This window comes from Eufriesea mexicana, unplaced genomic scaffold (assembly GCF_001483705.2).
Source record: "Eufriesea mexicana isolate 0111107269 unplaced genomic scaffold, ASM148370v2 scaffold1902, whole genome shotgun sequence".
In the NCBI taxonomy this organism is placed as follows: domain Eukaryota; kingdom Metazoa; phylum Arthropoda; class Insecta; order Hymenoptera; family Apidae; genus Eufriesea; species Eufriesea mexicana.
Genome location: NW_016909996.1, coordinates 435,055 through 450,946, shown reverse-complemented (window position 1 = coordinate 450,946; position 15,892 = coordinate 435,055). Strand labels below are relative to the sequence as shown.

Sequence of the window (15,892 nt, the reverse complement as noted above, 5' to 3'; positions counted from 1 at the left end):
TCTGATCCATAGCAACTGCACAACACCACGCATTCTAGATCTTTCACTCGCACTTCTAAGAACATACATACATATCTACATTCGTGCCATTACTCGACCTCACACACTTGCATTCACACTAATAAAACCAAATCCACACTACCAACCCAGTGAAAAGGACTGGTCCCAGAATATTCCTTTTTGCAATCACCGAACACATACACTTGCTTTAAGAATAAAATTGGTATCAACTCGTATTAACCTTTTCGGTACGGAGGAGCTGGCCGCGGTTATACATTCGTGGTACGAGGAAGTTTTCCACAAGAGTGGTTGCACTGGAAGCCGCGAAATCGTGTTTTGCGGTATTCATAGAAATTTCGAGCGTGATTGACACTAAACTTTTCATTCGGATCGCGACAGTCATCAGTGACGTTTCGTGGATGCCGTCAATAGGCGACGGTAGTACCCAGAGAACGTTTCATGGCAGTAGTACCGAAAGGGTTAAGAAAGATCTGTAATCAATATTGTAGTATCGTAGGATTTCCACCTCGTGTATAGGTAACTTTAGTTTAGAAAGTCACCGAGGGTTCGAGGACCAGGTAGGTCGAAAAAACCCCGGCGATGCGTCAGGCCTTTAGCATGACCATATTTCGCCATATTGGGGGAGGCTTTTGGGGAAGATATAGAAGAAGGCAAAAGTGGTTAGTGGAAAGTTTTTGGGAAGAGTGATTGGAAGAGAGTCTTAGGGACAGTCTTAGGAGTGATCGAACAGAGTTGTATTTCAGTTGTAACGGGCTGAGTTGTAATTGTGTTGTTGAATCGAGTTGTAATCTTAAATTATAGTTGCAGTTGATAGATCTATATTCGTAGGTTTAATCGTCACCACATATTGTATTATTATTCTTATTACTAATAAATAGTTAGTATTATTTACCACCACCCTAGTCTCTACAATATATTCACTCATATTCATCGTACCGCTGAAATTACTATAATCTGTGCACGTTATAGTTAGGTACCCATTAAAGATCGGTAGTTCTAGTGTTAATATTAATGCACGACTCGAATGATCAATTTCTAACTTTTGATTTAAGATTTCGCATTGGACGTTATCAATCGGGTCACTCGATTGCGTGACTTTTCTTCTAGTGCACGTATAATTAATTCTTCGATGTAATCACTTATCCCATTTTCTTTACGATTCCTCTTTTTTTCCCTTTTCCATCCATCGGTCACCACACGTGGTAGGTTTAGCGTTAAACGAATCCGCATCGAATCTCATTAATCCAGATACATATACAATTCGAGAAAGATAAGATAAATCGACAAACGTGTAAACAGTTCCAAGGTATGAAAAATTCAGCTACGATATTTATACGAAAATATTCGTACTCGTCCACGACGAAAATTACAAGTTCAAACGTAGCACGGAAAATGAGAAGAATAAAAGTAAAAATAAAATTAAAAAAGGGAGAAATAGGGAGAGAAGAGATAAAAATAAGGGAAAGACAGGTGGTGGAAGTACATTTGATCGGGACGAATAGTCGAACACGTCCAGCTGAGAGTGATCGCGAAATCGTCTCGATCTGACGCGACTATCGTTCACGATCTATACGATCGTGTCCTCGTTGTCTGTCGGACTCAAAGAGCAACTCGTTGCCATTACTTATACGCCGTGGAATGCGTTCTCGCAAGAAAATTGCACGGGTGGCTGAGTTTTCGCACGCCACAAGGTGAAACTGTACTACGTCGAAGGTTGACGTCGGATCGCTCGATGTAGCTGCGTACTTGCGAAAATTGCGTAGCAACCTTAACGTCGAAATTACCAAAATCTTCCACCGAGCTCAGATTTCTTTTATTTTTAATATTGGTGAAAATAAGCCACGGTTTAGTTAATAATTAATATTAATTTACGTGTAATCTGCCAATTCTGCACAGTCATCTAATACCAGAATTACCAAAATCTTTGACTGAGTTTGGATTTCTTTTATTTTTAGTATCGGTGAAAATTGGCCACGGTTTAATAATAATTAACATTGATCTACGTGTAATCTGCCAATTTTGCATAGTCATCTAATACCAGAATTAGCAAACTCTTCGATTGAGTTCGGATTTCTTTTATTTTTAATATCGGTGAAAATTGGCCACGGTTTAATAATAATTAACATTGATCTACGTGTAATCTGCCAATTTTGCATAGTCATCTAATACCAGAACTAGCAAATCTTCGACTGAGTTCGGATTTCTTTTATTTTTAATATCAGTGAAAATTGGCCACTATTTAATTAATACTGATCTACGTGTAACATGTAAATCTTGCATAGTGATCTTAATACCAAAATTATCAAAATTTAACCACCTCAGATTTTTTAAAATTTTTGCTGTCGTTGAAAATTGGTTTCTGTTTTTTGGTGAAATTATTTTCACAAGGTATATATATATATATCGATTCATCTTGGACAATTTTGATTACTATTGATCTACGTGATCGACATTTTTGTATTACTTCACGTTACATATACAGATACTCTTGATTGGATTTCTTCGATATGCATTACGATCAGGATCTTCTCGTAATACGATCATGTTAATCACTTAGGTTTGCTTATTCTAGGCACGATGCGTATCAGGAACGTATCAGCTGGTGGAAATTCGTGGTTCCTTCGTCCACGCGTTCGCTATTAATACGTTTGCCCATTAGTATTCCGGTTTTAGGTGGAAAATTATTGTCTGACTTAACTTCACTTCCGCTTAAGCCTCTTAGGTCTCCACCCCTTCGGGTTCGTAAAGTTCAGAATTAAAGTTCAAGTGTGTTTCTCTGGGAAAAATACGTGCTCGTATTTACGAGTGGAGTGTGTAATACTTGTATTACTAATTTGGATTAAAACGCGCGAGTAGGCGTGGAACTTACTATGTTGAACTTCTCGGAAAAATCGCGATCGCTTCGTCCTCCATTTCTTATAAATTTCACCGTAATTTCAGTGTTTTCCAGTTTTATGCGAGGCAAGATTATAGTCATTTTTTACCTCTTATGTCAGAAACTATTTACTTAGCTTGTAGTTTGAATAATTAAGATTTAATCGTACTTTTATCGCCGCCCTTTAATTAGAAAAAGTTCCACCCTTTCATTTTTAGAGTAAAAACATTAAAGATCACGATTTTTATTACAATACGTCCGAACTAACCTCAGAAATAAGAAATCAGTCTAACAAATATTCAGAGAGGATTGAATAAAACAAAATCGTGGGAATGATCGATTTCCAATCGTTTAAACACTCGATTCGAGGTCGTGGTTGACGAAAGATCGAAACGAAAAGACTGCTCAACAAATGTATCGATAAAAGTATGAAAGGTATGCAAACGAAGGCACTTCTTCCAGCGATCAAACAATCTCGATGCTTGACAACGTATCAACCGTGGTACTTTTAAAAACAGTCATACATAGTAATAAAAATAAATACATCCTCTTTCCTTTCAAAGTATCCACCCGCATCGCAAAGCGTCGTTAAACCGGGATATTATTAAAAATCGCGTTAAGAAAAATCGAATGCCAATGGTTCAAAGGTACACGGTCCTTTTTCCCAACACGGTTCGTTTAATTCAGCGAGTGGTGAAAGGGTTTCTCTTCCCAGCAACGTTCAGACGTTCGTCGATCGAGAAACCCCGGGAGGCGCGATGCTGGAACGAAACGGATTACCAATTATTTTCAATAACGGTTTACGCGGCCGTGACGAGGTTCAGCACCCGTGGGATTACCCGTTTAATCGATCCCGCATTTCCACGTGGCCCGGTGCATCCACGATCCTCGCGTTTCCTCGCGCACTCCTTAAGCCGGTTTCCATCGCAGCGGCCAAGGAGTCACTCGCATGAGTCATGGCTTATTAACACGGCCCGACAGGCACGTTGCGAGCAAAATTCTTCCACTCGTTCGCGGTTACGAGCGTGCCGCACCATCACCGCGAAAAATCGCTTTTCAGCTTTCGAAAAAATCCGCGGGGCGCGCTGCGATCGCCCACCAATGGACGACCACGCTATATTGCCGCGATCTATGCTCGTTTCCTGCATTCGTTACCAACGTTGAATTCGTTGCTTGAAATTCTTCTTTTCAATTTTTTTGTTTTGTTTTTGAGAAGTTAACGTTGACTTTCATCTTGGGTTTCTGTTAATTTTAATTTCCATTTATTTCCGAGTAGATTGCTGTTGAGATTGTCTCTATGTTATTTGTCAAGTTCCATTTTAGAACTTTCTTTTCGCAGTTGTATTCACGATTCTATAAAATAATTTACTGCGTATGACTGGTATTATAATTACCTGACGAAAATTTGATAAAATTAATTTAGGACCTACGAGTTTGGTATCTTAATCTCCTCCAAGATTCCATTTCTTTCATAATTGTTTCATACTCCGGTTGCCGGAGGATAAAACGATACTTTACCAATTTAAGATCAATTTAACTTCTCCACAGAGATTTTATTTCCCGCTTCTTTTAAACGAACTTGTTTCGCGAGTTCGCCGTTTTAATTCCTTTAGAGGTTATGTTTGTTCCACGTTTATTTCAACTACGGTCGCATTAATGATTAAGAAGATACTTTACGAGTTCGAATTGCTCGCAAGAATTCGCCAAGAAATTCTTTACCTATGTTCCTCTTCTTCCCCGTTGGAATGAATTATTCGAGCAACGTTTTACGATTCTAACCTCAAAGTCAGCGGGAAAAAGCTCCACCCACGAACAGCGGAAAAAACACCAATGTCTCTCATACTCAGAGACAAAGCTCGGCCCGGAAACAAACCCCGTTGTCGATTACAAAATACAACTTTTTCCCGTTGCAATCAGAGAGAATTGAATTTTTTCATTCGTTCCGGAAGCGCAACAATTGTTCCCCGTTCGCATCCTCGTTCCATCCCGGGTTCGAGGCAATTTTTCCCCGAGTTTCCACCTCTTTGCGTTCGATCACTACGCAAACGTGCTCTCCCAGCGATTTTTATATCGGTCAGCCCGTGTCGGACCCCTTCGATATTTTTCGCAAACGCGCACGCTACAGGAATTGACGTTTCAATTACACCGTCGATATTCCTTTAAACGGATCCTCCTACGTCTCTTCATCTCAGTCGAGTTTATCGTTCCGGGAGTCAGAAAAATAAACGAGAAAAGGGGAAGGAAAACGAGGAAAAAATCGCAAGCGTGTCTTCATGGCCGATGATGGAAAATTCGACGCGAGCCTATCGAGCTAACGCTCGGATTCGTTGGTAGCTGCGACTTTTCACGCGGAAATCGCTATTTTTACCGCGGAGATTCTCAATAATTCAACACACTTCAAGGTCCCAGTGTTCACCCGATTCTTTTCCTCTCGGCCGCATCCATGCTTCCACACCGAGCACGCCGATCGACCGGACATGTTTTATTCACCGCTGGCCTCTCCCGTGTTCCACTAACTTCTTAAGCGTTCGATTTAACCAACTTCTCGTACCCGGGGATTCGATTATCCAACTTTTTATCCACGTGTCGCTGGATTCCGATATTAGGCATGCGGAATAATAGCGAACGCGCTCCGTCGTTTCCTCCTTTTCTCATTTTTCAATCAGTCTGCAGATGAAGGATCGGTATTTTTTATTTGAAAATTTCTTCCTTTTTCACAATAAAATAGAAGTAGCAAAATAACAGTATTTTTGGATTCTTTTTAGTATCCTAGGTGGATCGTTGAGATTTCGAGATTTATCGAATATTATGAAGACGGAGTAATAGTGATCTCTTGATCATTTTCACCTTTCTCTTTCGTTTTCTAGTTAGGTGGTATTTGAAGATCGAGGACTTTTGATTTGAAAAATTTTTCACGATGGGGAAGAAGGATTTAATTAATAAAATAACAGTATTTTTGGATGATTTTGGTATATTAACCCTTTGCACTCGAGAGGTGACTCTCAAACAATGGATGATGATAATTATATTAAGAATATCGAAATAAAATTATTCTATTCGTTCGTTTCTCACGCAAATTCATGATTTTCTTTTTTTAATTTTAGCATAAAGAGTATGAATGAGCTTATAAAAATCTAAAAAGAGCTTCGAATTGCACCTTCACAACGAAGAAATCTTTGAGTCCAAAGGGTTAATTATCGAGGGATTCTGGGGAGTTATATTTTAAGTAAATTATAGGAATTTACTGAATTTATGGACGTGTCTTTAAATTCTGATATTAGAGAGATCTCTACATTTTCCTTTTCTTCTTCTTTTTAATTAAATTGTAGTTGAATTTTCTTTATTGTTGAGAAGCAGACATCGATTAACAAAATCATGGTGATTTTTTAATCGGTCTAGGGCTATCAAAGGATTCTTGGGTGTTTTAAGCAGCTCGTTCAGATCTGCTGGAATGAGTTCAGATTCTAATATTAGGGAAGTGGAGGAATAATAATAGTTCCATTTGGTTGGATGTTTGAATGAGATCTTAGGTTTTGGAATGCTATTGTGCAACTATTTGCGGGTTTAGACACGCGCTACTTGCGAAGTTACTAGATTAACACTAGCTTTACGGACGCTATCTGTATACCTATTTCTAAGGACACCTGTCAAATTGTCAGGTAAAGGAAACCACGTGTCTTCCTTTTTTAACGATTAGTTTAATTTAAAAATAATTATATATTATATTAACAGTCTCAATGTACGTTAACTAAATTTGTTATCATTGTATAATTGGAGCAACCCTTTCGTCAAATTGACGGGTTCTGTAAATCTAGCGTTAATAGCCATTCTAGTTAATCCTCGTATTTAAAACTTCAACTATATTCGCTAACTAACCTCCAGATGTCGCGTGTGTCTATAAAATATTACTAGAATTTCCCAATTGCTGACTTACTTAATTTAATTATCTAATCAATCCACGCGTGATTCTTTAATTTTTCAGTGACCGTGTAATTAATCGTAGTGGGATTCGAGGCTACGGAGTAACCGAGAAAATGGATGGTTAACTGCATTAATTAGGAAACGTAAGTTGGTATCGATCACGAATTCGAGACCACCCCTCGCTGTGCCGAGGAGGGGTTTCTTTAGGGTAGTTCCATAGTTGAACAGCACGTATGCAGGGCTTCTCACGAGATTACCGAAAATTTCACTGCTCGTTTTATCGGGAACACGGTGAACCATCGTCGAATAAAAACGCGAGGATCACGAATTTACATTTTACATTGCAAGAGTAACGAGAGTCAGCAATTTCAACATCATGCGCTACATCTATCGTTATCTTTTAATTACGCTCTTTAATTACGCTTAATTACGCTCGTTATAATCTACCACAGGAAGCACTGCTCCTCGTACGTTTCTCGATTCGACTGTACTTGCTGCTACACCTGATAAAATGTTTTTGGCCGAAAATAAACCGAAGTTGGAATTATTATTCCCTTTAATTTTTAATTCATACCAAATCGATTCAACACCTCCTTTTAACCCTTTGCACTCGACGATTCTTTGGCTAAAGATGAGTCGGAGTTCAAAGATTTTCTGCTATAAAGTTCACGATATTTTTTCCACCGGTAAATAAGAAATTGTATAATAATTAACATGTAAAACTATTTGATTTCTATACCTTGCATACCGTTATATTACCTTAAATTTGATATGTTAATTAATATCGATCTTCGAAATTTTATTAAATGGCGACTGAAGGGAGCCTCTCGAGTGCAAAGGGTTAACCTTTTGGGGCACACTAGGATTAACAGTATCCCACCTTTTTGATGCACCGTAGTGCATGGTGGGACATTTTTAGTCCCACCTCGAAATATTGCAATAGCTGCATGCATGTGCATAGGTTTATATTTCGTCTTATTTAATACCTTCAAGAAATGTTACAAATGTATTCGCTTGTGTTGGCAACATTCAGCATGCCAATACAGGTTCATCAATCTTTTTTTCCCGGTTTTACGTGAAAAATCGTAAAAGTAAATAAATTTTTATAAAAATTAATTCTATAGAAATTTTGTTTCATTTAAAACGCAATAAAATTTCTATGCAACATGGGTCTATTTTATTATCTGAAATCCTGTGCCACAAAGAGTTAAATAACTCCATGTCTAAGAAGTTAATTATAAATAATTTCGACGACTCTTAACCTTCTTTATAAATCTTTCCCAACATGCACACGTTTTCTAATGCCTCCCCCAATATGACCGAATTTAGTCGTGCTAAAGGCCTGACGCATCGCCCGGGGTTTTTCCAACCGACCTGGCCTTCGAACCCCCAGTGACTTTCGTAAAGCTACGTGTGTACACAGGGTGGAAAACCTGCCATGCAACAGATATAACATTTTTTATATATAATATCCTCCATATAGAATTTATTAAATCTACAAATGTACACTAATGAGCTACCCGTTAATTATATATAAATAAATAAACAATCGCTTTCTTTATTTCAAATTATAGCTTATTTTATGTCAACCCTGTTCAAGGTTTGTACTAGGTGTACTTTTCGTACTAGGTGTTTGTTGTTATGGATGAATATTTATCATAGCACTCATCTTTTACCACCGTTCAAGATCGTAAAACGAAGCCCATTCGATCTTGAAAAATTTCTTAAATTCGTAATTTTCCAGTTTTCCGTGCCGTTTGAAATAAATACCCGGACAAACGATTTATGCAATTAGACTCGCGGAATTGGGAGAAAAAGAAATGGTCGGCGACGAGCGTTACGTTTGCTGAAAGTGCCGTAAACGCGAGCAAGCGGCATTTTATGGCTACGACGCGTTTCATAAAACCTGTAGACAATTTTTCCACTTGGGGTATCGCGTCGATATCGTTGGAAAATTGACGTTTTTATATATTTACGTGGTCGTAGCTATCGATAATCGATATGGTTGAAATCGAACGTCGGCCAATAAAATTCGCTGTCCCGGCCACGTGGCTTATCCTTATTTCAAGAAGTCTCTTCGCCGTACCGACACGGATGCATATTTATTGGCGACGTAAAACAAACATTCGGAAGAGAATCCACTCGAGCTTCACCCCGTTCCTTTTATCCCCGTAGATCGATTCGCATCGCATTCCACTAGACGCATCCCCGATTTACCGTCCGCGACCTACCCTTAACTTTTATTCCACAGCTTCGACTTCGATACGGCATTCGAATCGAATTTTCTTGAAAGCAAACTCCCTTTTCTATTTTTATTCATTTTTCCCATGCTATCTTCCCTCTGCTCTTCTGTTTTATTTCTTAAACTCGAAACGAAGCAAAGCGAACCATCTTTTATTTTTATCAATTTATTTATTTATTTTTATCTTGTTCCTTTTCCTTTTAACCCCTTGCACTATGGTTTAACTACGAGAAGCGGTGCATTGCGAAATTACTCGATTTTAATTAGCCACTGTATACCTATTTTACGAAGTCGTCATACGAAGTCACACAAATCTCGTTAATAATACGTTAAACATAATTTCAGCCTAATGCGAAGTTCATTTTTATATAGCGTAAGGGGTTAATGGCTGAAAGCTTATTCTCTCGATTTAGCGTAAACTTTGGTAATTTGTATCCCTCTTTTTGATAATTTAAGATGAGAATCGAGACACCTGCAAGGATGCAGACGAACGCAACGATTTTTCGATCGTTCCTTTGTTCCCTCGTTTCACTTCGAGGTAGGATGGTTTTATTTATTCGAATTTCAGTTACGTTCGACTGTATCGAGAATGTTGATTGTATGGATGATCGATAGAGTTGATATCGACGTCTATTGTTCCACAAGGTAACCCAAAAGAACGCGAGGAAATCGCATGCCTACGCTTATCAAACTGATCGGACAGCGGTGGAAGTGCGATAATTAATTTGCCGCGATGGAATATTCTATCGCGGTGGTGTATGAAATTCAATTGATATTAATGTCTTGCTCAGACTTCGTTAAAATACCGACTCTAAACGCGACAGCGTAACGAGCGAAAAAACCCCACCCACGGATTTCAACCGAATCCGCGTATTCCTCCGATTTTAATCCGTTAATCCGTGAAATCTTTACTTCTTATTATCGATTAAATCTAATTCAAAAATTCCCACGCTTACTAATCACCTGCGGAAAATTTCGTAATTTATATCTGAATCAAAAATATCTAAACAAAAGCAACGAAGTATTCCAGGAATATTCGCAAAATTAAAAAGAAGAAAAAATAATTTAAGCTACCTAAATATTTAAGCTAATCAAATTCGAAGAACTGAAAGAATATCCCATGAATATTCGACAAAATTAAAAAGAAGGAAAAGAAAAATAATTTAAGCTATCCTTTAAGCGATGCACGTTTAAAGATTTCCACATACGGTGGTACAGTTCCCACGCTGTCCGATTTCTCTGCGACGATGTCAGACAGGGCCAAGATTCGAGGACCGTGTGGTGGACAGGGACGTCAGAGAAAAATAAAAAAAAAAAAATAAAAAAAAAGAAGAAAGAACGAAGGAAGATACACTCCAAGAGACAGAGAAAGTAGTCGAGATAGTCAGGTGGTGGTAGTAGAGGTAGATAGAGAAAGGGAGGAAGATACGTTGTAGTTGGGTGCAGTGGGTGAGAATAGTAGTGAGACGTATCCAGCGAGTGAACGAGTGGCGGTGCATACTTACGTCCAGTTAGAGGGTGCATCAGAGCAGGGTGCGAGGTGGCTGCTGCAGCGGCTGGTTGCTTGGGTTTGCTAACCTTTGTGTTACTTTTTGCAAATTCCAAACGTATGGTTTGTGGCATATCAGGATCGAATCTAACCCCCTGCTGCAAATAGATTCCCTAAATTAGTAAACCGGGAGCACACGTGGATGCTTGGATTTGGTGAGAGGAGAACAGAAAGACAGAGAGAAAGTTAGATGTAGAGATCTAGATTCGGGCGTGGATCACGCTTTGCACGGGACCCTGTGCTTTCGTCGCCAGTCTTATCCATGGTGGCTGCCTTTTGCTCGTAATTAGCCCCACTCGCGGAGAAATAGCTTCGGGCTTTCGCAATCCTCCGATACTCGTGATTCAACGCGTGTTCTGCCTTTTGATACCGTTCTTCCAATGCAAGATCCTCCATTTTGCAGAGAAATTTTGCTTATAAAATTCTGGCTCCTTGGAACTCGTTGGGTGAAAGGTGATCGTGACAATTTCAGGCAAATATTTCTATTTTATTTTATCCCGTATTCAAAATTTTAAAGACTGTTCGTAGATTTTATTAGATGGAACGCGAAGTAGGGTCATGCACCTAATTCGCGCGAAAAATCAGTAAAACAAGCGTGTAAACGAAATTAAAGATGCTATTAATTTGTGATCCCTTTTTCTCGAAATTAAATTTTTTTTTTAAATTTCATAGCATAGTAAAAATATTATGGAAGGGCAAACACGAGAACTCCAATTTTTGACAAAATTAATATCGATTTTCACCCAGACAGGTGAATCACAATCATATACAGTCATCTATCTTTATCATTTATGTATAATATTTTAAATATAGCGACTAAATAGATGGATCGTTCTACTGTTAAGTACCCTAGGTCAAACTGTGAAGCTCACCAGTCACCCAATGACTCTAAACTAAAGATCCCGTGAATTTTCACTTTGTCTTTCAATTTCGTTCCGCATGCTATTCCATTTGCTACTATTTTCGCGATCGGATTAGCGACTGGCAACGAAAGTCTGGCAGAAATTTCGTACACGGGGAGAGAGTGACGAAGAGGGATGAAAAGGGCTGCAGGTGACTGAATTACAGGAAAATTAGCGCAAGATCGTGTGTGTACGTGTACGTGTTTATACGTGTCTGTGTATCCGTGTCCCTGTTGGCACAGTGGCTATCGATTAGAAGTGGGTCGTTCGTTAGTCTGTTTCAGGCTGTTCTCAGCGAACGTGTCCATCCGACAAGAGGATGTTTCGAGTCTCTCTCGTACGTAACCGGTTACACAGGGTTACGAAGACATTGCAAGTTGCGTGAGGTCAGTTGCGGTGGTGTGATGAAAAAAAATAAGGATCGTACGTATACGTATGCGAGTATATATCGGGTATATACATACGCTTCCGTCTCAAAGCCTGGGATCACTTGCTCCGCGAGATTTCCGAGCTTCTGTATACTTCAACGCACGACACACGCGACTCCAGTGACAAGTTAAATCGGCAGCAATTATCGGTTCATTGTTTGTTCGAAAGAAAATTACGATATTATTCTCGTGCTTAATCCTCCGCATTCGATAGACTCCCGGTCGCCATTTGCTCCGATGTCACAGAAAGCAAATGGCGACTAATCACGCGAAGGAAAATTACGAAGATCGATAAACCGTACAGCAGATTTCGTGTCACAGTTCGCGGCAAACGAGGTCCCGTGATTTTTTAAATTCCCGAGAATTTCTCGCGATTTTTGACAACACGACGAGGCATGCCAGGGAGGACTCAAAAATTTCGAGATCTCGCGCGTTTCTAATTAACCCCTTGGACACTATGGGCGCCTATGGGCGCTTAGAAATTTTGCGTTTGTGACACGGAGGACGCCTATGGGCTCTTAGAAATTTTGCATTTGTGACACGGAGGACGTCTATGGGCTCTTAGAAATTTTGCGTTTGTGACACGGAGGACGCCTATGGGCTCTTAGAAATTTTTCGTTTGTGACACGAAGAGCGCCTATAGACGCTTAGAAATTTTGCATTTGTGACACATAGGATGCTTATAGGCGCTTAGAAATTTTGCGTTTATGACACGCAGGGCACCTATACGCGCTCGGCGCTTGCTTGCTGTATAGTACGGCTGCTGCGTATCAAAATCTGCCGCAGTCAAGGGGTTAAGAGCCACTGATTTATAGCGGAGGATTTTCCAAAGTAAAAATTAAATATCCACCGAAATAATTCCGAATTTCTAATAAATTTTGCTTGAAAGTATCTTAAATAAATTAAATTAATTTAAACGATTAACAGTGATTCGAGGAATTCGTGTAAAATGATAATGGGACCCTGTTTGCAAAAATGGAAGATAGTATAAGGGAACCGCTAGTATCAGTGGTCCTGGATTTCAGACGGCTGCATATACATACACCACACACGTATACCATCTACCATACTGTTACATCTACCTCGGTGTATTTGCGCAAGATCCAAATCCAAAGGTTAAAACGGTAAACTCCTATACAAATACGTATACGATCTTTCATATTAAACTCTGCAACTCGACGGGGTGTAACAGTGGGAAAGAGAAAGAGAGATAGAAAGGGGGTGATTCGAAAGGGTAGAAGGGGGTAGTGTCACGCTTATTAAAAAGCAAAACAACACCATATATATCTCGATATGATAATGTCACACGGTGCAATCAGCGTTATTACAGTACGATCTTGGTATACGTAGAAATACGACGAAACAAGGTAAATAAGTAATTCATACTACGGATTTGTCCCAGTTAAAAAAATAAAAAATAAAACAGAGAAGACAGGAGGAAGCTAACTGTAGATTACAGAGACAGGAAGAGACTTTATGTGTGTATATATATATATATTTATAACAGAAAAATAGAGGAAGAGAGTACGTGTGTACGTGTGTACGGTAATTGATAAAGGTAAAGAGCTACGTAGCATTAACCCGTGCCAGCTGGAATCTAAGGCAAGGGTGTGTATTTTCATATGTATATAACACGTTGAAGAAAGAAAAAAAAGGAAAAGAAAAAAAGAAAAAAAAAATAGGAAAAATACGAGAGGAAAGAAATAAACGCAGAATATATATAGGGAGGGAAAGAAGACTGCGGAAAATTGTTTGTACGTATGTGTGTGTATATATAGAGATGACTATAATTGTAAGGGTGCCCACGGGAGCTCTCGCGTTTATCGAGCAGCCCGTCTTTTTCTCTCCCGATACCTGCGAGAAACGGGGTATTACCTGAAGATCCTGTTTCGCCGCCTCTGCACCGGCCCTCGTGTGAAAAGTCACGAAACCCACCGGCTGCAATCAAACAAAACGTACACATGACTTCGTTCCGCTGATTATACACGTCATACGCGATTTCTATACTCGGAATTATTATACTAAAAAGCACGGTTTCACCGATAGTCGTAGGTCTTTATCTGACGAAACGTTGAATTTTAGGAATTTTTATTTTCACCAATTAATGGACTTCTCATTGACACTCGCGTTACAATTGGTCACACCTATGTTACGTTTCAGTTTTGTCTACGTTTCTTTTTATATTTTAAATAATATATTATATTTTAACCCTTAGTACTCGAGAGGTGAATTTCATTCACCATTTTATAAAATTTGGAAGCTCGATATTAATTAATATATCAAATTTAAAATAATGTAATAGCGTGCGAGGTATCGAACTTAAATAATTCTACGTGTTAATTATTATACGATTTCTTATTTAGTACCCAAGAAATATCATCAGCCTTATAGCAGAAAATTTTTCAACTCTTATCCCTCTTTATCCAAAAAGTCGTCGAGCGCAAAGGGTTAATATGTAGATATTAAAGTTAAACGTGTCTGAAGTTTGTTCGGATCCCAACCTACGTCAACTATCCATTATGTAGGTCTTTATCTAACGAAACGTTGAATTTTAGGAATTTTTATTTTCACCAATGAACAGACTTTCTCCTTGATACTCGCGTTACGATTGGCCGCACCTATGTTTTCTTTTACATTTTAAATAATATATTTTAATATGTAACTATTAAAGTTAAATGTGTCCGAAGTTTGTTCGAATCCCAACCTACGTCAACTATACATCATGTAGGTCTTTATCTGATAAAACGTTGAATTTTAGGAATTTTTATTTTCACCAATTAATGGACTTTTCATTGACACTCGCGTTACAATTGGTCGCACCTATGTTACGTTTCAGTTTTGTCTGTATTTTCTTTTTATATTTTAAATAATATATTTTAATATGGAAATATTAAAGTTAAATGTGTCTGAAGTTTGTTCGGATCCCAACCTACGCCAGCTATCTATCATTAACATACTTCTCAGTTCCGGATCCCAGGAAGGCACCTGCCCACATAAGCGTCCCGAATGGGGACGCTAAAGCGAGCACTATAGCGTGCGATAGAAGTAGATTATACTTTGGAATATTTAAAATTCCGTTTTCGCAGATTTCTATGAATTTAACAGGTGTAATGCGTCCGTACGAGATAGGAGCAAAAATTGCTGCTGGTTCCGTAACAGAGTGCATCAAAGGCATTGCACCTGGTGGAGCAAAGGAGAAATCCATGGTGGAGACAGCTTTCACGGCCTTTTTTGGCTGCATTGAGAATTCGTTTAGATCTTTGTCAAACTTTTTCTGCAGGGAAGAATTCGATATTGAAAATCAGGTTGTAAAGACGTGGAGGAATATTTATAAAAATTTTTATAATTTTAAGCTGTCGAGGTAGATTAACAAATTATCAGCCCATACAGGTGAGAAATATCAAAGGGAAAATTAATTAACACTTAAAAATTTCGATTACGAAAATGTTTAAATAATTCCTATTTTTTGGGAAATAAAACAAACAACGGATCAATTTAATAAATTTTATAAAATTTAATTTAACCTTCTCGAAAGATAATTTAAATTGTTTCCAGGTTTTAATATATTTTTTAATATATACATACGCGTGCATCGAGTTTACGATGTACGAGCAAGTTCGTGTCGGAAAAATTGCAATTTAGTTACGCGAGGTGCCATTTTCATCTAGCAATGAACACATTTCGAAAAGTGGACGGGAGAAAATGTTTTCAGAGAGGTTAACAGCGTTCGAGGGACTGGTCGCGATATACAAGTGGAGATTTACAAGGTGGAGACGTTATTCTCAGGTGGAAACTACTTATGTGCCTTTAAATGGCAAGCGATGTAACATTCCCCTAGGACACGATCGCTGGTATCATTTTCCTAGTGACATTGTCGGAAAATACGAGAGACGATATAATAAAATCAACGTAATTTTTCTTTCTCCAGATATTTGGATTCGCGGATTAAAATGG

At 38.6% G+C, this 15,892-nt stretch overlaps 1 protein-coding gene across 2 annotated transcripts in view; it reads right to left on the bottom strand.

The window, feature by feature from the left end:
• LOC108549365 (protein couch potato) overlaps positions 1-15,892 on the bottom strand; it is a 182,339-nt gene that overhangs the window by 35,390 nt on the left and 131,057 nt on the right. For both annotated transcript variants that reach the window (XM_017902718.1, XM_017902719.1), the window contains exons 4-5: positions 13,814-13,876; positions 10,565-10,706 (exon numbers count right to left, since the gene is read on the bottom strand). In XM_017902718.1, coding sequence (XP_017758207.1) covers positions 10,565-10,706; positions 13,814-13,876 — 205 coding nt within the window. The remainder of the gene's footprint in view (positions 1-10,564; positions 10,707-13,813; positions 13,877-15,892) is intronic.